The sequence below is a fragment of the Molossus molossus genome, unplaced genomic scaffold (assembly GCF_014108415.1).
Source record: "Molossus molossus isolate mMolMol1 unplaced genomic scaffold, mMolMol1.p scaffold_m16_p_10, whole genome shotgun sequence".
Taxonomy (NCBI): domain Eukaryota; kingdom Metazoa; phylum Chordata; class Mammalia; order Chiroptera; family Molossidae; genus Molossus; species Molossus molossus.
Genome location: NW_023425345.1, coordinates 62485542 through 62511287, shown reverse-complemented (window position 1 = coordinate 62511287; position 25746 = coordinate 62485542). Strand labels below are relative to the sequence as shown.

At 43.9% G+C, this 25746-nt stretch overlaps 1 protein-coding gene across 2 annotated transcripts in view; it reads right to left on the bottom strand.

Moving 5' to 3' along the window:
* The window catches only part of PTPRB (protein tyrosine phosphatase receptor type B), a 107252-nt gene that overhangs the window by 26132 nt on the left and 55374 nt on the right, over positions 1-25746 (bottom strand). For both annotated transcript variants that reach the window (XM_036251019.1, XM_036251018.1), the window contains 10 exons: positions 25056-25319; positions 20592-20855; positions 19796-20059; positions 18178-18441; positions 16252-16521; positions 11308-11571; positions 9541-9804; positions 8533-8814; positions 4137-4415; positions 3381-3530 (listed from right to left, as the gene is read on the bottom strand). In XM_036251019.1, coding sequence (XP_036106912.1) covers positions 3381-3530; positions 4137-4415; positions 8533-8814; positions 9541-9804; positions 11308-11571; positions 16252-16521; positions 18178-18441; positions 19796-20059; positions 20592-20855; positions 25056-25319 — 2565 coding nt within the window. The remainder of the gene's footprint in view (positions 1-3380; positions 3531-4136; positions 4416-8532; positions 8815-9540; positions 9805-11307; positions 11572-16251; positions 16522-18177; positions 18442-19795; positions 20060-20591; positions 20856-25055; positions 25320-25746) is intronic.

Sequence of the window (25746 nt, the reverse complement as noted above, 5' to 3'; positions counted from 1 at the left end):
AAGATAAATATTAGGGAGATTGAACACCATTTACAATGAAATTCAAGAAGTGGTACAGGAGGGGTTCATCACATCCTGGACTCTTATTTAATAAAATTTGCTCAAAATAAATGGCTCTTGGAAATATTATCTGGTTGGCAGTAGTTGGCAAGGAACGTAGCCTTCAGGATGAGCGTACACATTATAAATGCCATTTATGTGAGATGCACTGTTCTCTCAGGTCACCAGGGGACCACAGCCCATCTCCATGAACATCGAAAACTGAAACCCACCTGGCTGAAGGCCACAGGCGGCTTTCTGGGGTATGACTTCTTTTTTATCACTGCCTTATATTCATGTAGTGAAACATTATCTTCATTGTGGTCCACTTAAATCTAAAGTCTCTCCACAGTTCAATGTATGCCCAGTTACGAGGTGTGAAGAAATCTGGGATGCACCACTGACCCATGAAGTTATTTGATTATTTATGCATACCCAGCTTTAGAACAATTAAATAAAATGTAAAAGCACATAAACTGTCAGATACCTGGTGATACTAAAGTGCTATTTAGCTCCAACATTTGTCAGGCTTAAAGGTTCTCACTGCCCACAAGTGGGTTAAAATTGCCAAAGACGCTTAAGAAATTCATGTGCAGCACCTTAAACAATTTTGAAAAATACAAGACATGCAAAATATATCAATGCCTATCTAGACACAAACATCTATTTTGGAGAAATAACACACAATACTGCAGTGGCAAATACATGTATGGGCATGTGTGCACAAATATATAATGCTTACTATATTTTCACAAATGCTGATGTATATAATAACCTCTAAAGATCATACTCAGTGATTGTGTGGAATGTTGTTCAATTATTATCTAGTATTTGCCTAGTCCATAGGAATCAAGTAGTCACTGAGTAATTTGAGAATGAAAGAACTAGAGAATAAAGCATGCTACTGAAAATGCAGTGGAGAAAGGAGGAATGCTTTTTATGAAAATCTTTTTCCTCTCTCAAGCTTTTGAATATTTTTGTGAATTGGTGGGTGGTTTGGGAGCATCTGATTGGTTGAAGTATTTGAGACAGAGACAAAGGAAGACAGTTGAAGCACATTGCTGCTTAATGGCCAATCAAAAGAGCAGTGAACAGGACTGAGCGGGCCGTGAACAGGACTGAGTGGGCCGTGTACAGGACTGAGCGGGCCGTGAACAGGACTGAGCGGGCAGTGTACAGGGCTGAGCGGGCCGTGTACAGGGCTGAGCGGGCCGTGAACAGGACTGAGCGGGCCGTGTACAGGGCTGAGCGGGCAGTGTACAGGACTGAGCGGCCGTGAACAGGACTGAGCGGGCAGTGAACAGGACTGAGCCGGCAGTGTACAGGACTGAGCGGGCCGTGAACAGGACTGAGCCGGCAGTGTACAGGACTGAGCGGGCCGTGAACAGGACTGAGCGGCCGTGAACAGGACTGAGCGGGCCGTGAACAGGACTGAGCGGGCCGTGAACAGGACTGAGAGGGCAGTGAACAGGACTGAGAGGGCAGTGAACAGGACTGAGCCGGCAGTGTACAGGACTGAGCCGGCAGTGTACAGGACTGAGCGGGCCGTGAACAGGACTGAGCGGGCCGTGAACAGGACTGAGCGGCCGTGAACAGGACTGAGCGGGCCGTGAACAGGACTGAGCGGGCCGTGAACAGGACTGAGAGGGCAGTGAACAGGACTGAGAGGGCAGTGAACAGGACTGAACGGGCAGTGTACAGGACTGAGCGGGACGTGTACAGGACTGAGCGGGCAGTGAACAGGACTGAACGGGCAGTGAACAGGACTGAACGGGCAGTGAACAGGACTGAGAGGGCAGTGAACAGGACTGAGAGGGCCGTGAACAGGACTGAGCGGGCCGTGAACAGGACTGAGCGGGCCGTGTACAGGACTGAGAGGGCAGTGAACAGGACTGAGAGGGCAGTGAACAGGACTGAGAGGGCAGTGAACAGGACTGAGCGGGCAGTGAACAGGACTGAGCGGGCCGTGTACAGGACTGAGCGGGCCGTGTACAGGACTGAGCGGGCCGTGAACAGGACTGAGAGGGCAGTGAACAGGACTGAGAGGGCAGTGAACAGTACTGAGAGGGCAGTGAACAGGACTGAGAGGGCAGTGAACAGGACTGAGAGGGCAGTGAACAGGACTGAGAGGGCCGTGAACAGGACTGAGCGGGCCGTGTACAGGACTGAGCGGGCCGTGAACAGGACTGAGAGGGCAGTGAACAGGACTGAGAGGGCAGTGAACAGGACTGAGAGGGCAGTGAACAGGACTGAACGGGCAGTGAACAGGACTGAGAGGGCCGTGAACAGGACTGAACGGGCAGTGAACAGGACTGAGAGGGCAGTGAACAGGACTGAGAGGGCAGTGAACAGGACTGAGCGGGCCGTGAACAGGACTGAGCGGGCCGTGTACAGGACTGAGCGGGCCGTGAACAGGACTGAGAGGGCAGTGAACAGGACTGAGAGGGCAGTGAACAGGACTGAACGGGCAGTGAACAGGACTGAGAGGGCCGTGAACAGGACTGAGAGGGCAGTGAACAGGACTGAGCGGGCCGTGAACAGGACTGAGCGGGCCGTGTACAGGACTGAGCGGGCCATGTACAGGACTGAGAGGGCAGTGAACAGGACTGAGAGGGCAGTGAACAGGACTGAACGGGCAGTGTACAGGACTGAGCGGGCAGTGAACAGGACTGAGCGGGCCGTGAACAGGGCTGAGCGGGCAGTGAACAGGACTGAGTGGGCAGTGAACAGGGTTGAGTGGGCAGTGAACAGGGTTGAGTGAGTAGAGAAGACTGAATGAGTCAATATGCATAATGCACTTCCAACAGTGCCTGACAGATAGTATGGTTCAATAACTGATGGTCATTGTTATTACTGTTGTGGTTGCTATTATTATTATTTGCCCATGTAATAATTACACCCAGCAGATAAAAAGCTTTATTGTTGAAAGAGCTTTTGAGCAGTATTTTGTTGTATCTCTCTGGATGTAGCAGAGATAGAGGGAATGACATAAAAATTAAGTTGTCTGCCCTGGCCATTTGCTAAGTGGTTAGAGCGTCAGCCCATGGACTAGAGAGTCTTGGGTTCAATTCTGGTCAAGGGCAGTACCTCGGTTGCAGTTTGGTCCCTGGCCCTGGTTGGGGTTGTGTGGGAGGCAACCAATCGATGTGTCTCTTTCATGTCGATGTTTCTTTCTCTCTCTCTCTCCCTCCCACGCTATCTGAAGATAAACAGAAAAGTATCCTCAGGTGAGGATTAAAAAAAACACATTATGTTTTCTATTTTTAAGAACCGTCACAGGAGTCCCCACAGTGACCTTTGAGAAAGCACTGTACATTTTCCAGTGGAGTGAATTCACTTACCATCAGCCTCTCTCACCACCACTGTGAAGTATTTCACAGCTCCGTTGGTGTCACTGAACCAGCTGCAGTTGAAAGTAAAGTTGATGGAAGATTTGCTAATTAGCACATCCTTGATATTCACGCGAATATGTGGCGGTGGAGGAGGAGGGCCTGAGGAAGGGTGGGAAGGAACCAAGAAGCATCACAATTCTGCTTTTACATATAACAATCCACTCACCTACATCCTCATGTGTGTGTGTGTGTGTGTGAGTGAGTGTGTGAGTGTGTGTGTGTTTGTGTGAGTGTGTGTATGAGAGTGTGTATGAGAGTGTGTGTGAGTGTGTATGAGAGAGAGAGAGTGTGTGTGTGTGTGTGTGTGTGTGTGATCAAGGAAACCCCTGCTCTCCTGAAGGGAAGCGGCCGAGGAGGTGAGGTATCAGTGGCACATTACACACAATGAAAGAGGCAGCTCCTCAGCAGGACTTCCTGAAGTTGTAGCATCAAATTGCTTAAAAGCTCCATTATAGCTCTAACTGCATCCGGCAAAGTGATGCATTTAAATACTAACTCAGTTAGGGACTTCAAGCTCTTTCAACTTGTTTGCTCTCAGGGCACTTTGCACAGAGAAATGTTTCCATTTCCCCGAGCCTTTTAGGTCCTTTTCCCTAAGTGACAACAAGGCATGCTACTGTGGACATGAACCGTATCCAAGTGAACAGCGGTGAACAACAGGACAGAGAACGGTGCACACTGGGCGCACCCTCTGGGGACACTCACGGTCTATCATTGTGATGGTGCTGTCTTCCACCACCTCGCTAGTCATGCCAGCCGACTGCACCTTGATGGACACCAAGTACCTCTTATGGGGCACTAGCATCACAATATTGAGCAGAGATCTTTCCTTCTCCAGCTTTCTGGAAAACTCAACTTCTTGAGTGTCCATTTTCCGGCATTCAATGCTATACCCGTCAAAGTCAGAATCAGGAGGGATCCAAGAGCAGGCAATGGCCGTGGAGTTCTGGGGCCGGCAGTGCAGGTTTTGTATCTTGTCTGGCTCTAACGGAGAGAGAGGAAGAAACACTTCACAACTCTGTGAGACACTGTTTCCCAGCTCCTCTGGGTCCAACTAGCTCGGAGATCTAAATAAATAATTCCAAAACTTAGTTTGGATTGTTTTCTGAGGAAAACATTCTCATAGATCTCCAAGGTAATGTCTGCCTGCTAGACCCGATTTTGAGAAATATTAGAACTCCCTTCAGGAAACCACCAGGTGCCAACGTGACTGGAAACACAGAGGCACACGTGGGCAGTGACATTGAGTGGCAGCGTCAGATAGAAGGTAAGGCAGAGTAAGCAAGAGGTCAAACGTGAAGCTTAGCTTGCTGGGATTCAAATTCTGTTTCCCAGTTGTGCACTCTTGGGCAAATGGTTTGACATATCTGTGCCCTGTCTATAAAGTGGGGAAATTAAGATGATCACTCATCATAGGGTTAGTGTGATGTTTCAATGAGTGAAATATGCAGAGCCACCTAAAATAGTGGTTGGCATAGTAGTTGCTCAATAAATGCTACCCCTTATATTGAGGAAATTAAGAAATGCCATTGCTGACCTGTTACCCTCTGGGGCTGGCTTCTGCCCCCCTCTTCCATTTTCTGCCTGCCCCCCGCGCTCACACGCATGGCGCTCAAACTGCGTGTGTTCCCCATGCAGACCATGCAGTCCCAGGCCCCTGTGCTGTGGCCCACAGCCTTCTGCCCGACCCGAGGCCTCAGTGAAAGGGAGCTGATCTTATTTGTTGTGAAAGACAAAACAATGAGAGCTTCCGTTCGAAAGAAAAGCACTTACGTGACTGTGCAGATTAATAAGAAACTCTGTAGGATGCCCCAACCAGCTGCATGCCTGCCATTTCTAATTTCTTATATATCTATAAAGCTAAATTGTATGATTTGGATAATTTTTGAATTTTAATTTTAGGAGCTGAGCCATTTAAAAAGGAAAGTTTTCAGCTCCCCAGTCTGTAAACTCAGAGGGGTTCTGGTCTGTGTTTAAATGTGCATTGGGGTCAGGGGTGCCACCCTGGGGTGCTCTCACTAAACTCTCTTGCTGTCCCCCAGGAATTTCCAAGGAGCCTACAGGCTCTAGAATAGAACGTGAAAACCTAGGTCTAGACCACTTTACTTCATTCCAGGAGTCAAAGACCTTCATAAAGACTGAATTTAAAAGCCTGCCCGTTGTTCTATTGACCATAGCACAAAACACAGTAACAACACTCAGATGGCAATAATCAATGACGTCAACCCATCAAGAGGCTCACAAAACAACTGGCGTTTAAGATAAGCAATAACTGTGTCTTCTCAAACATTAACTGCTTGTTAAACTTCTGAACTTCTTTCAAAGCAAGTCAGAGACGCAAAGACACCTTTTCTTTCAGCTGTGGAGAACGTCTCTTAAAACATCCTGCCTAGTCCATAATTCTGATAATTCGTATAAAGAATAACATGGAAACTGGCTTCCACCTCTTCCCTCAATTCCTTCTCGCTCCTCTTTTTTCACCCTCAAATACCACCTGCCTTCCAAGACTCAGGGTTCATCCTCATTTACAAGAAATGAGTACTTACTATGTGCAAGGTTCTCTTCTGGGGATGGTGAACAGCAGGGAGGTGAATATGACATTAACCTTAACCTGGAGGAAGATAGGCAAAGCCATAACACAAGGTAGAAAGGAGAATGTCCCGGAAGAAATGGGAAAAGAAGATGCTGTGTGGTGACAGACACCTGTCACTACTGGTGAGTTGGAATTAGCAAAAGCTTTCTGGCAAAGGTGACACCTCGCCCAGATATCAGGAAGTGCACTGTAGGGGGAGAAAGCCATCGCCCAGGCACGGAGGGTGGGGCTGGGAGAGGTGGGAATGTGGAGGACCCAGAACTGCAAGTTATCGTCATGGCTGGAGCTTATTTGGGAATAGTTGCTACTGGAATGATTTTACATGAGAACTATAAACTTTTATTTTGCTTAACCTCTTATTTTGGTTTTTCTGTTACCCACAGCCAAACCCAACCCTAAGTAATGCAATCCTCAAAGTTCCAACAGCCATTCCTCATAAAAGTCAGCATCAAGTCCTTTGTATGCTGGCTGCTGTCCTCTTGGGCATGCCCATTTGGTAAATGCCGCTCTTAAACTCTAGCTTCTGGGTAAGTACAGTTCTCAGATGTGATTGGACCAGCCCAGCCTCTACTGAACTCTAAAACTGCGCACCTGTGATTTCATCACACAGCAAGCCACTGAAAACCACCCCGAGCTTGCTGCAAACAACACCTCTGAGTTCTTTTTCACAGACTTCTCTTGTCACACACCTATTTGATACCAAACTGGTCTTTGGATGCAATATGGAGCACAACTAATAAACTGTTGTAGCATTCATGTTTGTTGAATGAACAAAACAACTACTTACATAAATTTCTAACTTTCAACTGGCTGTTTTATTAACAACACTACCTGATCTGAGAAGCCACCTGTACTAGGTATTATTGAAAAAATGAATATTTGGATTGAGGTTCCTATACTGAAAAACCTGTGTTTCTTTGAGGTTAGTTCATTGATCCTGAAATGCCTTTGAAAAGAAACTGATACATATTTCATTGTTAAAATATTTTTCTCTTTTCGTTTTATAGCAATATGTCCTCACTGATCCCTCTGCTGCTAGTTTGCCCCTTTCAACCTATTCTTTACACTGTACCCAGAATGAGTTTCTTTTTTTTTTTTTTGTTAATCCTCACCCAAGGATATTTTTCCACAGATTTTTAGGTAGAATGGAAGGAAGGGAGGGAGGGAGGAAGGGAAAGAGAAAGAGAAACATCGAAAGAGAAACATTGATTGGTTGCCTCCCACACAACCCTGACTAGGGCCAGAGGTTGAACCTGCAACCCAGGTACGTGCCCTTGACTGGGAATCGAACCCAAGACCCTTCAGTCTGCAGGCTGACACTCTAACTGCTGAGCCAAACTGGCTAGGGTCCAGAGTGACTTTCTGAAGTACAAATCTGATCATGCTGTCTTGGCCCAAAATTCTTCATTGGCTCCAACTGACTGAGGATAAAGCTCACAGTCATTACCATGGCTCACAGGCATTTTTTGACCTGATTCTCCCAATCTGCACCTTTTATGCTCTGGGCAACTGAACTCCTTTCTGTTCCTCTCTCCTTCCTGGTCTTGAAATATTTCGGTCTCTCTACCTGGAATATCCTCTTCTTTTTAACCCATCTCCACCTGGTAAATCTTACTCTTTTCTTCGGTTTTGATTTGGATGTTTCTTCCAGGAATCTCCCTTGCGTCGGGTCAGATGCCGCTACCGTGTGTTTCTACAGTGCCACATGCTTCCTTCATCACACCCAGAATGTCACAGTTTTGTTTTTTTTGTTTTTGTTTTTGTTTTTTTATCCTCACCCGAGGATATTTTTCCACTTTTTGTACAGATAGAGTGGGAGGGAGAGAGAGGAAGGGAGAGAGAGAGAGAAACATCGACGTGAAGGGACACATCGAGTGGCTGCCACTCGCTCGACCAACCAGGGCCGGGGACAAACTGCAACCGAAGTACGTGCCCTTAGCGGGAACCGAACCCGGGTCTCTCTGGACCGCAGGCTGACGCTCTAACCGCTGAGCCAAACTGGCCAGGGCATCACAGTTTTTAATGGCAGTACCTCCCACTTGATTGTAAGCTCCCTGAAGGCAGAGTTTATTTCTTTTTTTATCCTCACCTGAGGACATTTTTCCATTTTTTATTCAGATAGAGAGGGAGGGAGAGAGAGAAAGAGAGAGAGAGAGAAACATTGACGTGAAAGGGACACATCACGTGGCTGCCACCCGCACGACCAACCATGGCCGGGGACAAACTGCAACCGAGGTACGTGCCCTTAGCGGGAACTGAACCCGGCTCTCTCTGGACCGCAGGCCAATGCTCTAACCGCTGAGCCAGGGCCAGAGTTTATTTCTTTATTGTGTTTTGTTGTTAGTACTGAATAAATGAACAAATCCGTATAGACTTCTGCCTGAATTCAATCTAACCAATCCCAAGTAAAAATGTGGATTTAAGCCAAGCCCCATTGGAATGAGATGTTGTAACTCATACTTCCCCCTCACTCCATCTGAGAACCAAGGGTAGCAAAACATGTCCTACTTGTCCTCACGGATCCAGAAATTGGTCTGCTGTAGGTTTTCCAGGAATCACCACTGACAGTCTTGACACTGAACTGATAGGATCTCCCTGGACGAAGACCATACACGATGCGTCCCTCTGATTTTCTGTTGCTGTAGGGGTTGAAGATGGTGATTGCATCTCTGGGTAACCAATGCACCTCAAAGTCATCGTAGTCTGTCCAGTCTGGTGGACCCTTCCAGATGATGGCCAAGGATGTGTTTGCAACATCAGCAAATGACATAAGACTGGGAGGACTTGGGGCTGTATGAAAGAGAAAGTGAAAGATCATATAGTCACTTCTGTGCCATAACATGTACAAATAAGATAGCTGAGTGACATCAGATATACTTCCAATGTACTCTGTAGGAAGAGAGAACATAAAGTAATGAGGAGCTTGCATTTATAGTGTTTACTACGTGGAAGGCGCTGTCCTCGAGTGTTTTATGTACATTTTGTTTACTTTTCATAACCAGAGCTTCCTTACCAGGGTGCTGTGGGGCACGAGGGTGCCTGAATGGCTTACAAGTATTGATTACATCCTACTGTGAGGGCTAGAGTCCACAGACCATGTTCAATGTCAGATGGCCTTGTCCATTGGCCCCAGCATGGCGCAAACATTTATTAATGTTATATGTTACCTATGTGTGCTCAAGAAATGAAAAAAATTTGGGAAGCACCCCTCACAGCCACAAAATGGTGATGATATATGTGATTATCCCCATTATACAGATAAGAAAACTGAGGCTTAGAGATGCTCAATGACCTGCGCAGTTTCACTTACGTGGCAGAGCTAAGCTAAGGACCTCAATCATTTTAACCAAAGTCTGTTTCCTTTATTCACTGTACCATTGTGCCTTCCCCAGTTCAGGGGTTAGCACATGGCACATCATTACTGACTATATTTCTTCTTATTAAAACCATAATTAAAACGTGTCTTTGGAAGCTACTTCCCACCAATACTTGGCCATTGACAGCTGGGCTTCTCACCTGTTCTGCTCTCCCCGGTGACCTGGTTGCTGAGCTCTCCACTGTGAGTTACCACACACAGGGTGTACTTCCTTCCAGGCACAAGGCCGTGAAAACGCCACTCAGTCAGGTCCTTTTCCTTCCAGTTTTCCTTCTTTGTGCCATTGGGATTATAGAGAATCAGCTCATAGAAGTCGAAGTCCCCAGGGGCTGGACTCCAGCTGAACCAGAGACTGTCTGTCATGTTCCGATTGGATCCCCTGAGGTTACTCACAGAGGCTGGGACTGAAACAGAAGGAAAACCCTTACTGAAAACAAGGCATTTTGGCCCATAGGTGAAAATACGAGCTATGGGCATATAGGTGAGTAGTTCCTATTGCAGTGTTGGGTCTTGCCTGTCTTTGAGGTCACTTAGGTTTATAATAAATTTGGTACAAATTAAAATAAAACAAAACCCAACAGGTGAAAACCCATATCTTTTATATGCTTGCCACATTTACCCTAATGGGCATATAAAATGAGACCTTCAGAATTGATTAATTAAAACTGGTCAAATAGCTTATACCTTAGCTCATACAAGGCCCTAAAAGTGGTCATAAAAGGTTCCAGTCCCTTGGGGTCAGCCCCATCTCACTGTGGCGGCCACACGACAACCTCTCTCTGGGTCTCTTCACTTCCTCTCCAGCTGTTAGGTTCTCAGTCCTTTCGTGCTCTTTCTTACCAAAATCTTCATTAACAATCACTTCTTCCTCGGTATAAATTGGTTACGATGGCACCTGTCCCGTGGGTATTTGTGTATCATCATTCTTTGACGAGTAAAGGCTGTGTCCCTTGTTGGAGGAACTTTAAATATGACCATGCAGAGCGCAGGCCGCCCTGGCAATGGGAACACGTGGGCAAGTCTGGTCATGGTTTAGGCTTATCTGCTGCTCCTTTCAAAAGATCAACAGGACTTCTGTTGGGAGCCTGGAATGTGCTCTTCTCATGCTCCCCTCAAGTCGCAGCTGAAATGTCTTCTCTGTCTAAAGTAGTTGCTTGTCCTGCCAAGTCGCTCTCTGTCACAACGTGCTGTTTATTTCCTTCATAGAAGTTAAGGTGTTCCAAAATCACCTCCCTTCAAAATCTGCTGTTCCCCGCCCATCTCCCCCACTAATGCAGAGCTCTATGAGGTCAGGGGCGTCATCTGTCTCGCTCACTGTCATAGTCCAGCTGTGAGCCCAGTGCCTGGGGCACATCACTCAAAAACTAATGTCAAGTGAAAAAAAAAAACCTGGAATAGAAAAATGAGGTAATGGGTTCAAATTATGAAACAAGAATAGACCCAGTTTCTCCTTTGCAGAGAGACGTTTCTCCCTCTCATCGTCCCGTAACTCTTGGTGTGCATTTCATCCGGTGCTGTGGTTTTGATTTGCAGCAGTCTCTGCCTGTTGGTCCCATTTGCAGTTGTCCTTCTCTGGACCTGCCCTCCACTCCATCTACTTCTTGCACAAAGAATAAGGGCCCAGTTTGAACTGAGACACGATGGGTTACAACCCTCTTGCATATAGAGGAGCCAGACTCATTTTTTCATCAAACCCTATGAGGTAAACAAATGGAGGCAACAAAGTAGAAGCCAGTGCAAAACGTTCCATCAAAGGTCCGATTTAGGGTCAGAAAGCCTGAAGGTCACAAATTTCATATAAAGCAATACCCTGAATAGACTAGGAAACTAAGGACAAATCAAGGCAAAGCCAATGACTACTGTGCTAATTTCCCTGCTATTCACTACTGTTTGGGTCCCGGTCTTACCTGTTCTACTGAATATGAAAGACTCATTAGACAGCTCCCCACTGAGAGTCACAATCACCATTTTGTACATTCGGCCTTGCAGTAAGTTCTGGAAAGAAAAGCTCTGGACTTGTGGGTCAACTTGAGCTCTCTCCTGAAGAGTCCGATCTGGGTTGTACAGAAAGATGCTATACCAGCTGAACTCTCCCTCGGAGGTGGTCCAGCTGAAGGACAGGTGTCTGGTGGAGTTCTCTGTGATCCTCAGGTTGGTGACAGCTGCTGGGACTGGAAAAGTCAAGGAGCAAGAGAGTGAGATTGAGTTTTGGCATGTCCCTGACACAGTTCAAGATGGCGCCTGGATGGACTCATTCAATAGCAGCTGGGTCAAAGGGTTGTTGGTTCTATCCCCGGCTTTGGTCAGGGAGTGTGTGGGAGACACCCAATTGATGTGTCTCTCTCACATCAATGTTTCTCTCTCTCTCTCTCTCCCTCCCCTCCCCTCCCTTCTACTCTATCTAAAAATCAATGAAAAAATATCCTTAAATGAGGATAAAAAAAAAGATATTCTGGGAGGTATATAGTAAATGTCAATCTGACCTGTGTCAATCTGACCTTGGTCAACAAACTAAATGTTTTCCAATTTTAAGAGCTATATCAGAGATCAAAAAACTATCTCTGAATGTCATCTGAGACCTAAGAAATGACCATCAGAGGGAAGGACTGTGGGGAGGAGAGAGTGGGTGGGAAAGAAAGAGAAAATCAAACAGACGGGGGAAATCAGAGTCAGGAATATGAGAAGGAGGAGCAAGAGGAAAGCTAGAACCATTTTTATTTTATTTATTTATATATTTTTTATCCTCACCCGAGGACATTTTCCCATTTTTTGTTCAGACAGAGCAGGAGGGGAGAGAGAGGAAGAGAGAGAGAGAGAGAAACATCAACGTGAAAGGGACACATCGAGTGGCTGCTACCCGCGCAACCCAACCAGGGCTGGGGACAAACTGCAACCGAGGTACATGCCCTTAGCGGGAATCGAACCCGGGTCTCTCTGGACCACAGGCGGATGCTCTCACTGCTGAACCAAACTGGCCAGGGCTAGAACCATTTTAAATAAAAAGTTTACATTGGGATTTTGCAGCCCCATTAGCCTTTAATGTTTGTTACCTATTGGCAAAGTAATCAAATGCCAACAGAATCACCTGCTTCGAACCTGTTGGCACAGAATCTTCCTGATCCCACAGAGGTCTCAAGATGCAGGTGGAAACAGGACAGGACATGGGTCTTGGTCTCTCCCGAGTTCTTCCCCTACACTGCAAACACTTTCTCAGGCTCTCTTGTTTCCTCCCTCTCCTGATGCCAGGCCCTTAAAAGTCCATGTTTTCTATGGTTCCATCTTTCGTCCCCTTCATATCTTATAACACTAGCTAAACAATCAATTTCACTCTCTTTATGAATTACTATGGTCTGAATGTTTGTCCCCTCCAAATTCATATGTTGAAACTTAACCCCCAAGATGATGGTGTTAGGAGGCAGAGCCATTGGGGGGTGACTAGGTCACGAGGGTAAAGCCTACATGAACAGGATTAGTGCCCTAAAAAGAGGCCCCAGAGAGCTCCCTCCTCCTTCCACCATGTGAGGACACATGAGAAGGCACCATCTATGAACCAGAAGGCAGGCCCTCACCAGATACCAAATCTACTGGTGCCTTATCTCAGACTTCCAGCCTCCAGAACTGTGAGAAATAAATATTTGTTGTTTAAGCCACCCAGATTATAGTATTTTTGTTATAGCAGCCTGAACAGACTAAGATATAGACTTAATTAGACTTTTTGTCCATATCCTTAACTCACTTTTCTGAGCTTGGGCGTATATTTTCAATTACCAATAACAACCTCTCTATGAAAGTCATTCAGACGCCTCTAACTCGGTCCAGAACTGAATCCTGTATATTTGTCCTTGTGACTCCCTCTTCCTGCTTCTCTCATCTAAATTAATGACATACATACTACCAGACATGCCGAGCAGGAACTCTGAATCTCTGCTCCTCCATCTACACTGCACTCAGCCACCAAGTGTCATCTTACCTGATGTAGAAATAGTTCTTGATTATATCTACTGTTCTTCATCAGGGCCACTGTGTTAGTTTAGCTTTTGACCCGTAGGATTCCTACAACTGTGAGTGTCTCTTGACCCCAATCACCTTTCTGATTACATCCCCTCACTGTTCTTACTCACTCTCCTCCTGTACACTGACCTCTTCTCCCTCCAATGGCCAGCCCCCTTCCCATGTCAGGACCTTGGCATTGCTGTTCCTGACATGGGTATGCATGTTCCTGACATGGATATTGCATGCATATTCTTCCACAAACAACTGCATGATCCTCTTTCTCACTTCTTTCAGATTTTTACTCAAATGTCAACTTCTTAACAAAATCTTTGAGGACTGTACTATCCAAAATTTTAAGCCTCCACCCGGCTGGTGTGGCTCAGTGGTTGAGCATTGACCCATATACCAAGAGGTCGTCGATTTGATTCCCAGTCAGAGCACATGCCCAGGTTGTGGGCCAAACCCTCAGTGAGGGGCATGCAGGAGGCGGCCAATCAATGTTCTCTCTCATCAATGTTTCTATCTCTCTCTCCCTCTCCCTTTCTCTCTCTCTAAAATAAAAAAAAAAAAAATTTTTTTTAAATGTAAGCCTCCAATACTTGCTATCCCCCTTTCCTGCTTTTATTTTCTCTTTGGTATTTATTACCATCTAGCCTACTATATTTTTTAGTTATTTGTTGTCTTTCTTGCTTACTAGAATATAACTTCATGGCCGTGACAGGGTTTTTTAAACTATTTTTTAAAAATCTTCACCTGAGGATATTTGTCCATTTATTTTATTTTTAGACACGGGGGGAGGGGGGGGGCATCAATGTGAGAGAGACACATTGATTGGTTGCCTCCCACACGGAAGACCAAACTGCAACTGAGGTATGTGCCCTTGACTGGAATCAAACCCAAGACTCTTTGGTCCACGGGCTGAGTCTCTAACCGCTGAGCCAAACCAGCCAGGGCCTGAGGGTTTGTTTATTCACTTCTATGTATCCAGCATTTAGAACAGTGACTAGCCTATAGTCCATGCTCAATAATAAATGAATGAGTGAACAGGTCTCCCCACTCTGATCTCTTCTCCATTCAATCCATCCTGCCATTACCATCTGGTTTAGTTTGTTAATCCTTACCTGAGGATATTTTTTTCCATTGAATTTTTTATTTTATTTTATTTTTTAATATGTTTTTATTGATTTTTTTTTTTTTTTTTAGAGAGAGAGAAAGGGAGAGATAGAAACATCGATGTGAGAGAGAAACATCCATTAGCTGCCTCCGGCATGCCCCATACTGGGGATCAAGCCCGAAACCCGGGAACGTGCCCAGACCAGGAATTGAACCGTGACCTCTCAGTCCATGGGACGATGCTCAATCCACTGAGCCACACCAGCCAGGCTTTCCACTGATTTTTAGAGAGAGTGAAAGGTAGGGTGGGAAGGAGGGAGAGAGAGAGAAACATCCATGTGAGAGAGACACATGGATCAGGTACCTCCTACATGTATCCCTATTGGGGCTGGGATTGACCTGCAACCCGGAAACATGCCCTTGACCAGGAAGCGAACCCGAGACCCTTTGGTGCCTGGGCTGAATGTCTAACTATTGAGCCACACCAGCCAATGCTGGTTTATCTTTTTTAAGGTACACATTTATATTATGAAACATTCACCCTCTGGCTAAAAAACTTTAATTGCTTCCTCACTGCTTACACGATGCAGAATGAAGTCCTGAGACAGGCACACCAGGTGCTGTCGAATCTGGCCCCATCTTGCCTTTACAGCCTTACTCTCCATCACTGAACACACACTTCGCCACCCGCAAAATATTTCTCCTTCTCATACCTCTCTGTCTTGGTACAGGATAATCTGTCTGCACAGAGTGTCTGGGTGTCTGTCTATCCTCTCTCCTTGTGGAAAACTGTTTCACCTTCATGACAGGACCAAAATGTCACTTTTATGAAGACTTCCCAATTCCACCCAACCCCCACGCTCCCCTTCATGTCGGCCATTCCTCTCTTATATAAAACCCTTATTACAATGTATTGTCATTATTTTTCCATGTGTCTGTCTCCCCTCGTAGTCAGTCAGCTCTTCTAGGACAAGAAAAATGCCTAATTCATCTTCATGGCCCTATCACCATCACCCCCTTTCAGACCTAGATACTTAATAAAGAAGTAATCAATTACACCAGAGCTGTCTGAATAATGGCCCCCAAAGACGTCCCTGTCCAGTTCCCCAGAACTCATGAATTTATTACCTTATGTGGCAAAAGGGACTTTGTGGATGTGATTAAGTTAAGGATTTGGGCTGGAGAGCTTATCCTGGATTGCCTGAGCGGTGATGGATGTTATCACCAGAGCCAAAGATGGAAGAGGGAGGCAGAAGAGTGTAGAAGGAGAAACAGTGACAGACACAGAGGTTGGCTATCACCACTGCTGGAAGGGAGCCATGAGCCAGGGAACATGAGTGGCCTCCAGAGAGATGCGGACAGGAACAGACTCTCCTCCTCTAGAAGAAATACAGCCCTGCCAACACCTAGACTTCAGCCCCGTAAGACCCTTGTTCAGATTCTGACCTCCAGAACTGTAAGGTAATACACTGATGTTGTTTTAAGCTGCTAAGTTTGTGATAATTTATGACAGCAGCCATAGGGAACGGATAGAGCCAGCTTTGACGAAAAATCTAAATTGGGGTATGGCGGGCTGGCTGTGTCCATAGGCCAACAGATGTGGAGGTGGTCAAACGGGGAGGATGTTCCTACTGTGTCAAGAAATATATGTAGTCTCCCTGTTTCTTCGTCCCTCTGAGGCTACTGTTCTAAGGGATAGCAGACAAGGAGAGATCTCACACAAAACCACAAGCGGTGTGGATTACCTGTTCGGCCTTCAGTTTGGGCTTCCTTGCTAAAGAGGCCTCCGCTGACCGTGAGGACCTGTATCTTGTACTTCTTGCCTGGGGTGAGGTCTTCAAATTTGTGCTGCTTAGTGGCGGCTGGCTTTGATGTGTTACTCAGAAGGATCCCATTTTCACTTAGAAGTAGGATATCATATCTTTCTGCCACGCCAATGGCTTTTTGCCACCTTACTATTAAGGAGTGACTGCTGTATACATTGTCTGCAATTATTCCCTGGACAGACGCTGGGACTGCAAAGAAAGAAAAGAAGCAGGTTCCATCCTTTAGGGTAAAGTAACCATTTCAGGGAAAGTCTCCTAAAGCAACTGCAGATACATGATGCCTCATTATTGCATTGATACTTCCCGGGTGCCCTTAGCAGAAATTATTCCTTGTCCCAAATTATCTGTAGAATTGCTTTGATTCTCCTTTTTTTTTCTCTCTCTCTAAATTTAGTCAGGATCTTGAAATCAAACAAGTAGAAAAGTTTGTGGAAGTGCCTGGTAGATATGCAGAGGAATGTATATGTATTTTTCTTGAGAAGAGAAGAATGCTGAGCAAATTTACGTTCAATGAATATAGTTTGGAACATATAGTTGCTTATTTGAACTTTCATTCCTAAGATTAACTCAAGTCAAAGCTTCAAGCCTTGACCTAAGCAGTAATATAACATAGTGTTTGTACTATGACTCTTCATGTGAAAAGAAAAATAGTATTACATGTTAATAATATTTTCTGTCCTAGGTTCCTATTTTTTCTCAATCTACATAATCGCCTTAGGAGACTTCATCCACTCCTGTGGTTTGAATTATTACTCATGTGGTGGTAACTCCCAAGTTTGAACTTTTAGTTCAGACCTGTCTTCTATTTTTTGCAAATGACATTTCTCTCTGGATGTTCCACAGATGTCCAGCTCTCAAGATGCCCAAATTGGACTCCTCATCTCCCTCCCATAGCTTCCTTATTGTCCTTTATTTCTATCTTTTGGTCCAAGTCAGAAACTTGGGTTGTCACTCTTTCCCTTCTACATATAATTAAACATGAGTCTTATATTTTCTCCTAAATCTTATTTCTCTTGGATCTCTCCACCTCTCTCCTTCTCTATTACCACTACCCTGTGACAATATCCTCTCTCTCACACATTACTGCAATTCTCTTGACCAGTCCTCTTGATTCCTTACCTCTCAGTTTCAAACTCCATGTTGTGTCTGGCATTTTCTCATAGTACATCCATGAAGATAACTCTTCGATGGCTTTCCATAATTCTAAGCACTTTAACAAGGCATACAAGGCCCTTCATGATGTAATCTGTCTAATTACTTGGCCACATGGCTCACATTCTTCATTCTGGCATACTAAATAATGTGTGGGTCCTCCATGTGCCAAGCTGTCACCCCGGGGACTTCGCTTTTTCTTCCAGAACTAAGTCAACACACACTTCATCACAATGACGCCTGAAGCCTTCCCTGACTATTTCTGTTTGCTCCTATAGTACCCCATAAACATTTTTATTTTAGCACTCACTATGTTGTATCACAATTGTCTTTTTACTTCTCTGTCTCCTTCATTAGATTATCAGTTTTTTGAGGTCAGGGGCATTATCTTGCTACAGAAATTCCCATTTTCTAACACAGTGGTTGACATATGGTTATGTGGTTTTAAATCCTTTAACAAATTTAAATATTTACTCAAATGATTTGGTTCCTAGTGACCTTTCATTTGTTTTGAAAATCTCTATTAGGAAAGAAAAATGCAAAGGAAAAACATACGAGAAAAGCTCTTGAAACCACACTGAATTGTACAAATTTAGGTGGTTCTGAATTTGGATATTTTTGATTTGTGAATAGCTAAGCACATTCATTGTTTCATTATGGAGGACAATTCAGCCTCCTCCGGCGGACGTTTACCTGTCCGTCCGAACGTGTCTATCTGGTTCTTCAGGGACCCGCTGACCGAGGCGATCACGACCTGGTACTGCTCCCCAGCCTCCAGTCTGTGGAACGTGTGCTCAGAGACATGCTTGGGGACGGTCTGGGAGTCCACCTGCTGGCTCTGCCTGAATGCTGACACTGTGTAGGAGTCCACGTCTCCCCCCCCAGGGCTCCAGTTCACCGTCAGGCTATCTGTTGCCCCTTTGGGAGAGACGCGAATGTTTTTGACAGCACTAGGAACTAAAAGAGAAAATAAATTGTAAAAGTTATCACTTAGAGAATGAACTGTGGAAATTTCAACCAAAGGTTTTGTGCTTCTTATGTTCTGCCACCTACTGAGCGCATACACACAGAAACGCTTGATGTCGGTTTACTGTCTCTCTCCGACTCCTCTGCCTGAACTGAAGCTACCGGGGAAAGTTCAGAAGGACATCAAGGCCAGTGAGCAATAGGCGGAGGCTGGTTAGGGTGCCTTGGCCCAAATCTTGGTTTTCTCATTTACCAACTGGGGCTACAGGTAAATTATTTAACCTCTGTAAATTGGTTTCCTCATCAGAAAAATGGTAGTGATAATAATAGAAACTAGCCCCTAGAGTTATGAGAATTGAACAAAGTGTCCATGTAAAGCGCTCTGCTGTGGGTCTGGCTCATGGTAAACTGTTAATAACCATTAACTACTACAGCAACACTCCTAATAGAATTCCAAAGAAGTGATACCCGACCAACAGAGAGATTTATACTTAATCTGTATGCCTCACAAGCACCAGATCTTCACATCAACTCAATAGTATTTCTCAGTAAAGCTTTTTTTTTTTCCTTCCTGTAGATTATACTTTTCTTTTAAACGACATCGTTGTCAGGATAACCTTCTCTCCTCCTTTTTACACCTCCAACTCCTCAACTGTGACACCTGGCCACCCAACCTGCTAAATACAGGTGACCCTTGAACAAGACAGGGGAGGGGCACTGACACTCCCCCTTCCCCTCCCCCGTTCAGCTGAAAGAGTGCTATTGTAACTTGTGACTCCCCAAAACCTTAACTGCTAGTAGCCTATTATTGACTGGAAGTTTCACCAATACATAAACAGTTGATTGACTCATATTTTGTATGTTATATGTATTATATACTATATTATTACAATAAAGTAAGCTAAAGAAAAATGTTATTAAGAAAATCATAAGGAAAAGAAAATATATTTATGGAACTGTACTGTATTTATTGATACTGTAAGTTTGTGTCATCCGTTTACAAGATGAATTGCCTGTCAGCACCTATCTCAATATTGTCTTATAAGACATAAAGCACTGTAGATATTATACATACTACTAACAATATACATCAAAAATGAAGAAAATAAGGTGCAATGATTTATGCATTAATAACAAAGAGGCAGAAATATGATAGTTTTATGGTAGCCTCGTATAACAGATATGCCTGCTTCATGGTAGTAAGAAAATCACTAAAAATTTTCCCAATATATTTATTGAAAAAAATCTGCATCTAAGTGGACCCAGGCAGTTCAAACCAGTGTTGTTCAAGGGCCAACTGTACACCACTATACTAGTCAGGTTCAAGATCCATATTTCCAATTACCCGTGAAGCCCTCAATGAAGGCTGACTGCTGTACATCTCCACTGATGGTCAACACAAGGATTTTATACTGGCGCCCTGGCGTTAGGGAGGTGAACCGAAACTCAGTTGCAGTATTTACAAGGTGAAAAGGAGGAAATATTTTCATGTCATTGAAGAGCAGTTGAATCTCATACTGGTCGACATCCCCGTCAGCTCGGGACCAGGTCACGTGAAGGTCTTCAGTGCTCCTATCCCGCAACGTTAGATTCTTGACTGGCTCTGGGACTGGGGAGGAGTATTAGAGGACACTTCAGGAAAGGGAATGATCAGAGTTTACCTACACAATCATTTCTGAATTATGTTCAAGGAACTGGCAAACATCTCCCTTCCCCACTTCATGCATAATTAAACAAGAAAAACTGAAAACAACTGTTCAAATTGTAGTGTTTTTTTTTTTTCCTGACATAAATCTTATATCCTAAATGTTGGTAGAATCTAATTGTAAAATGAATTATGATCTCAATCATAAGATAAAACAAAAAGTCCAGAACTTAAAATGTCACAATGCAGGAAGACAGGGAAGAAAAATGGGACATTTGGCCTTATTTTTTTGCCAACTATGCTCGCTTTTATCTTCCAATAAATATTCTGTAATTATAGGCCATGGCTGGCTCAATGATGTTAGCTCCCAGTGAGACTCACTGGGAATGTAATTTACTGATAACTAAGTAGAGAAAATTCAAGGCTCAGATAAATTATTTACTCAATGACCTTCAAATCTCAACTGACCACCACATTTTACAATCTTTCCACTTACTTGTTCTCCCATTCCCTTGTTCGCTGGCTTCATACTGTCCACTTTTTGTAATAACAGTGACACTGTACAACCGTCCAGGGACTAGCTTAACAAATGTACACTCATTTTCAGACTTGGGAATGCTTTTTGTTTGAACGAAGTTGTTTTTGTTTTTAATGATGACTTCATAGTGATCAAAGTCTCCAGTAGCATGCACCCAGGATACCTTTAAATAGTCACTCCTGGCTGAGTTGCTAATACTGACTCCCTGGACCTTGTCAGGCACTGAAAAAGAGAACAGAGAACAGCTAAAGATTTACTGGCTCGCAGTGAGCAATTGATCACAGATGACAACCTGGGACAGTAAGAGAAAGTGAGTAGATTTTCATTGTGTACAATTTAAAGAAAAATCTTAGACCTTTAGATCACAGATTTCTGAAGGAGAAAGATTATTAAACTAGTTGGAATGATTAAATGGATTTTTTTAACAGAATCTGATGAATTAATTCTAATCCTGTTGTTAGCCTATACAAAATGTCATGTACAAAATAAAAGATTAACCATGATAACTAATAATTAACATGAATGATGGTGATGATATTAGTAATTCCAACATACCTTGGTGACTCAAGACATGATAAAACATCACCAAGAAGAGTATAAACAAAGCCGGTTTGGCTCAGCAGTTGGAGCGTCGGCCTGCGGTACAGAGAGACCCGGGTTCGGTTCCCGCTAAGGGCACGTAATTCGGTTGCAGTTTGTCCCCGGCCCTGGTTGGTCGTGCGGGTGGCAGCCACTCAATGTGTCCCTTCAAGTCGATGTCTCTCTCTCTCTCTCTCTTCCTCTCTCTCCCTCCCGCTCTATCTGAACAAAAAATGGAAAAATGTTCTCGGGCGAGGATAAAAAAAAAAGTGGAAGAGGAAACACTTATGGTTAATTAATACATGAAGAAATGTTCAATATCACTGGTGATAAAGGAAATGCAAGTCAGGGCAATGGCAAAATATATTTTACATACATTTGATTGGCAAAATTTAAAAATGTGATAAAACCAAGAGTGAGAGAAAATGTCCTTCCACAGGAGATTAGATGAATGAACTAGTATATAGCAGTCAATTAATTTCTTAACTCTAAACAGAAAATTATGGATTTCTTGCTCTTAACATTGAAACACAAAATATGAATGACTCTTATCAATATACTATTAAGAGAAAAAAATCTAAGTCCCCAAAAATTATATACTTCACAAAAGATGCCTTTTTTATAATGTTAAACAACTAAAAACTTAAAAACCCATACTTTTAGGACAACAAATAATAAGATATGCACGGTGGAAAGCAAGAATGTGAGAGAAAATTGGAGTCAAGTTGATGGTTACCTTAGAATGGATCAGTGAGGTGGGACCACAATAATGTGACATAGATTATTATCAAGTTCCTAGCTTTTATTTTGGGTAGCGGTTTCTGAGGTACATATTAAATTATTATAAATTATTGTCTAAATTAAATTAAATGCCTAAAAAGAAATAAAAGTAGCAACTGATGCATGGTTTCCTGAACCAAGAATTGAGATTAATCTAATTTTGTGCACCTGAGGCATCCCCCCAAATATATAAACAGACAAACAATTCTGTGCATATGTGTGTTTTTTTTTCCAATTGATCCATTAATAAATACTAGTTAACACTTTAAAATAAGGCAATTCTGTATTTCCAGCATCATATTAAGAATATTCTAATTTGTCATTTGGGGCTTTATTTTAATTCAACAATAGGCCATAGCTCCATTATAACTGGAGATTATAAATATATTAGAAGGGGCATTGGAAAGAGATATGAACTTAGATGGAGGGTACTAAACTTGTACCCCAACACCAGCATGTCTTCTCGGTCTGTGTGGCCTCTGTCTGTGTTTGGTAAATCGGAGATGTCTGCTCTGGCCACACGGCCAGCCTATGTCCAGGTCTTCTCTTCCACTCACCCCCAAAGCATAAAATAACCTAGAAATGTCAATATTCTGGCCTCTAAGCTACATTTTTCACGATGTTTCTCACACCTACAAGTTGCACGACTAGCCTTTGCTGGCTCATGTGTACTGGTTAGTTTCCGTATTGAAATAAACCTCACCACAGATGCAGTGCAAGGACAGGTATGCCTTTTACAAGATGTTTACCTGGAACCAATGGCAGTGTTGCTAGAATTCAGTCACCACAGAGGTAAGGAGAAGAAATTCTGAAGTGACACGATATGCATGGGCTAAGAAAGGTCAATGATCCAAGCAATTTACTCAAGGCAAAGCAACTGCTATAGGAAGACACACCAGGCTGAATACCATGCGAAGTCAGGAAGGGGCTCTCCAGGTGGGACTGGAGGTAATTTGTGAGACTTGCCTTGCTGCATGGTAAGACGATGTGATACAGAATTACAAATATTGATAATTTTGCCCAAAATGCAGAACAAGAACATTAGGAAAGGAAAAGAGCATTGAGACAATCAGCCCAAATCTACAAGACAGTAACTTCAGATGTGACTCTCCAGTTAAAGGGATTGGTTGGGGTAAGGGTTTGCATTTGGCACATGCAAGTGTGCCAAATGCAAGTTCACGCTGGTGAGGAGTCAAGAAGTTGCTCTGAAAAAAGAATCACTTGTCCTGTGTTTAGAAACAATCTTAGCAAAAGGACTTGCAATGGGAAGGTCATACACATAAGAAGCATTCATTAGTTGACACCAAGGGGAAGCACGGAGTTAGCAGTTGGTTGACACATCCTTTAACTTTTGGCGATTTTTAACCTCCAAGGTGATCAACGTAAGACACTGATATAATGCTGCGTTGTAAATGGAAATCTGCTGTCCAGATTTAAATCATTATTGTGATTATCGGTATAATTAGGCTTCAAATCATTTGAGGGTAGGAAACATCTTCCACACTCCTGATTCGTGCTTTCAGGGATAGTAAGATGAAATGAAAATAGCGCTGGAGACAGGTTGAACTTGCCTACTGGTCAGCCATGTGACTGTGGAGAAGCCAGTTTCTCTCTGGGACTTGATCTCCAAATGAGATGGGCTTAGATTATTCTACGAACACTTCCAATGCTAGCACAGTGGAACAATGTAAATCAGTGGTTCTTGAACTTTTTTGAGGTCACAGAAACTATGAGAATCTGATAAAAACAATGCAGCCTTCCTCCCTCAAATGAGCATACCTTCCTTATCCCCAACAACTTCAGGGACAATTTCCGGCATTACTGCATTCCTAAAGTCTACTCATGGAGCACCAGGTGAAAACCCCTAATCTAAGTGATTTCTGATTCATTAAACATTTAGTGAGTGCCTACTAGGTCTATATCCTGTGCAACATAATAAGATGTTGTCAACTGTCCCAGATCCTCATGGAAAAAACTGACATTTTAAAATGTAAATATCAACCCATAGCTCAGCAGGAAAGATTTGACAAAATATTAATGTCATCCTTAAGCAGATATCTCAGATGTAAAACCCAGGAAGCCAAAGTATACTGGGGAAATGCTAGCTGTCTAAATTTAGTTCTTTCCAGTACCGCAGAGACCTGGCATTCACTGCCTTGGCCAAGATTTTGCTCCTGGTCCCGGAACTATAAAGGTTCAGGTTTTCACCTTGTGTGTAAAAGAATGAACAGTGATCTTTACCAACAGACATTTCAGGAAGGATTTCAGGATGAAAAACTTAGTAGGCTCTGCAGTCACTCAGAACTGGGTTTAAACCTAGGATTTAAAATGCACTGGCTATTCAACAAGTTAAACAGTGGGCAAGTGACTTAACTTTGAACCTTGGTTTCCTGATCTCTAAAATGGGAATAATAGCCCTGGCCGGTTTGGCTCAGCGGTCAGAGCGTCGACCTGCGGTCCTGAGAGACCCGGGTTCGGTTCCCGCTAAGGGCGCGTACCTCGGTTGCAGTTTGTCCCCGGCCCTGGTCGGTCTTGCGGGTGGCAGCCACTCGATGTGTTCCTTTCACGTCGATGTTTTTTTCTCTCTCTCTCTCTGTTCCTCTCTCTCCCTCCCACTCTACCTGAACAAAAAAATGGGAAAATGTCCTCGGGTGAGGATAAAAAACAAACAAAAAAAATCAATAAAGAAAAAAATAAAAATAAAATAAAAAATAAAATAAAATGGGAATAATAATAACTACCTCAATAAGGAGTTTTTAAGGGTTAAAGTAGTTAACATATATAAAGCCAGGGTCTAACAACCAAAAAGCACTCCCTAAACAGAAGTACTTGTTACTATGTTTGAATATAATATGAATTCTAGCCATGAAAGGGGTACTCATCTTACTCTGAAGGTAACTTCTGTTCACAGAAGGGGTTTCTTGGGTCAAAAGATGAAGACTCCATAGCAATGTCGTGACCTCCGTGGCCTTACTCCTAGTGCGACAGAAATCTTGCAGACCTAAGATGTCTGAGCCACACAGTAGGTGCTTCTCATAGAGCCTGTACCCCTTGCAGACTTACCTGTCCGATCTTGGCTGAAGTAATGATTTTCATACATGCCGCTCCTCGTGGTTATGGTCACATCATAGAGGCGGCCTGGGGTGAGGGAGTTGAAGGAGCACTCGCTGACGGACTTGGGGATCACAAGGGACTGAACCACTTTGCCGCTATGAGACAGTGTCACTACATAGTTATCCACATCTCCGGGGGCTGGCAGCCAGGATACGCTGAGGTAGTCATTCCGACCAGAACTGTTTACTGTTACTCCACTCACACTGGAAGGTACTGGGATTTAAGGGGGAGAATGTCTTTATTTATTTTTTTGCTTTTTTTTTTATTAATTTATTTTTGTTACAGATATTTCTCTTTTTTCCCCCACTGACACTCTCCTCCTGATCCCCCCGCCCCCGCCCCATCCCCTGCATTGCTGTCTATGTCCATTGGTTACACATACATGCATATTAGTTCTGCGGTTTCTCTCTTCCCAAGGGGGAAAATGTTTTTAAAAGAAAAGCGCAATCAAAAGTTTAAGTCATTTATCGTGGTCACAAGACAGTGTGAGATTCAGTCTGATTAGCTAAGAAAGAAGTCAAGGAGATGCTTGGGGCCCAGGGCTCTCACCAGAAGGCTGACCCGAACGGAAATGCAGGAGGCCTTTCGGACGCCTCAGAAATACAAGGGTGCCCCTGCCGCGTGTTTGTGGTGTAGCTGT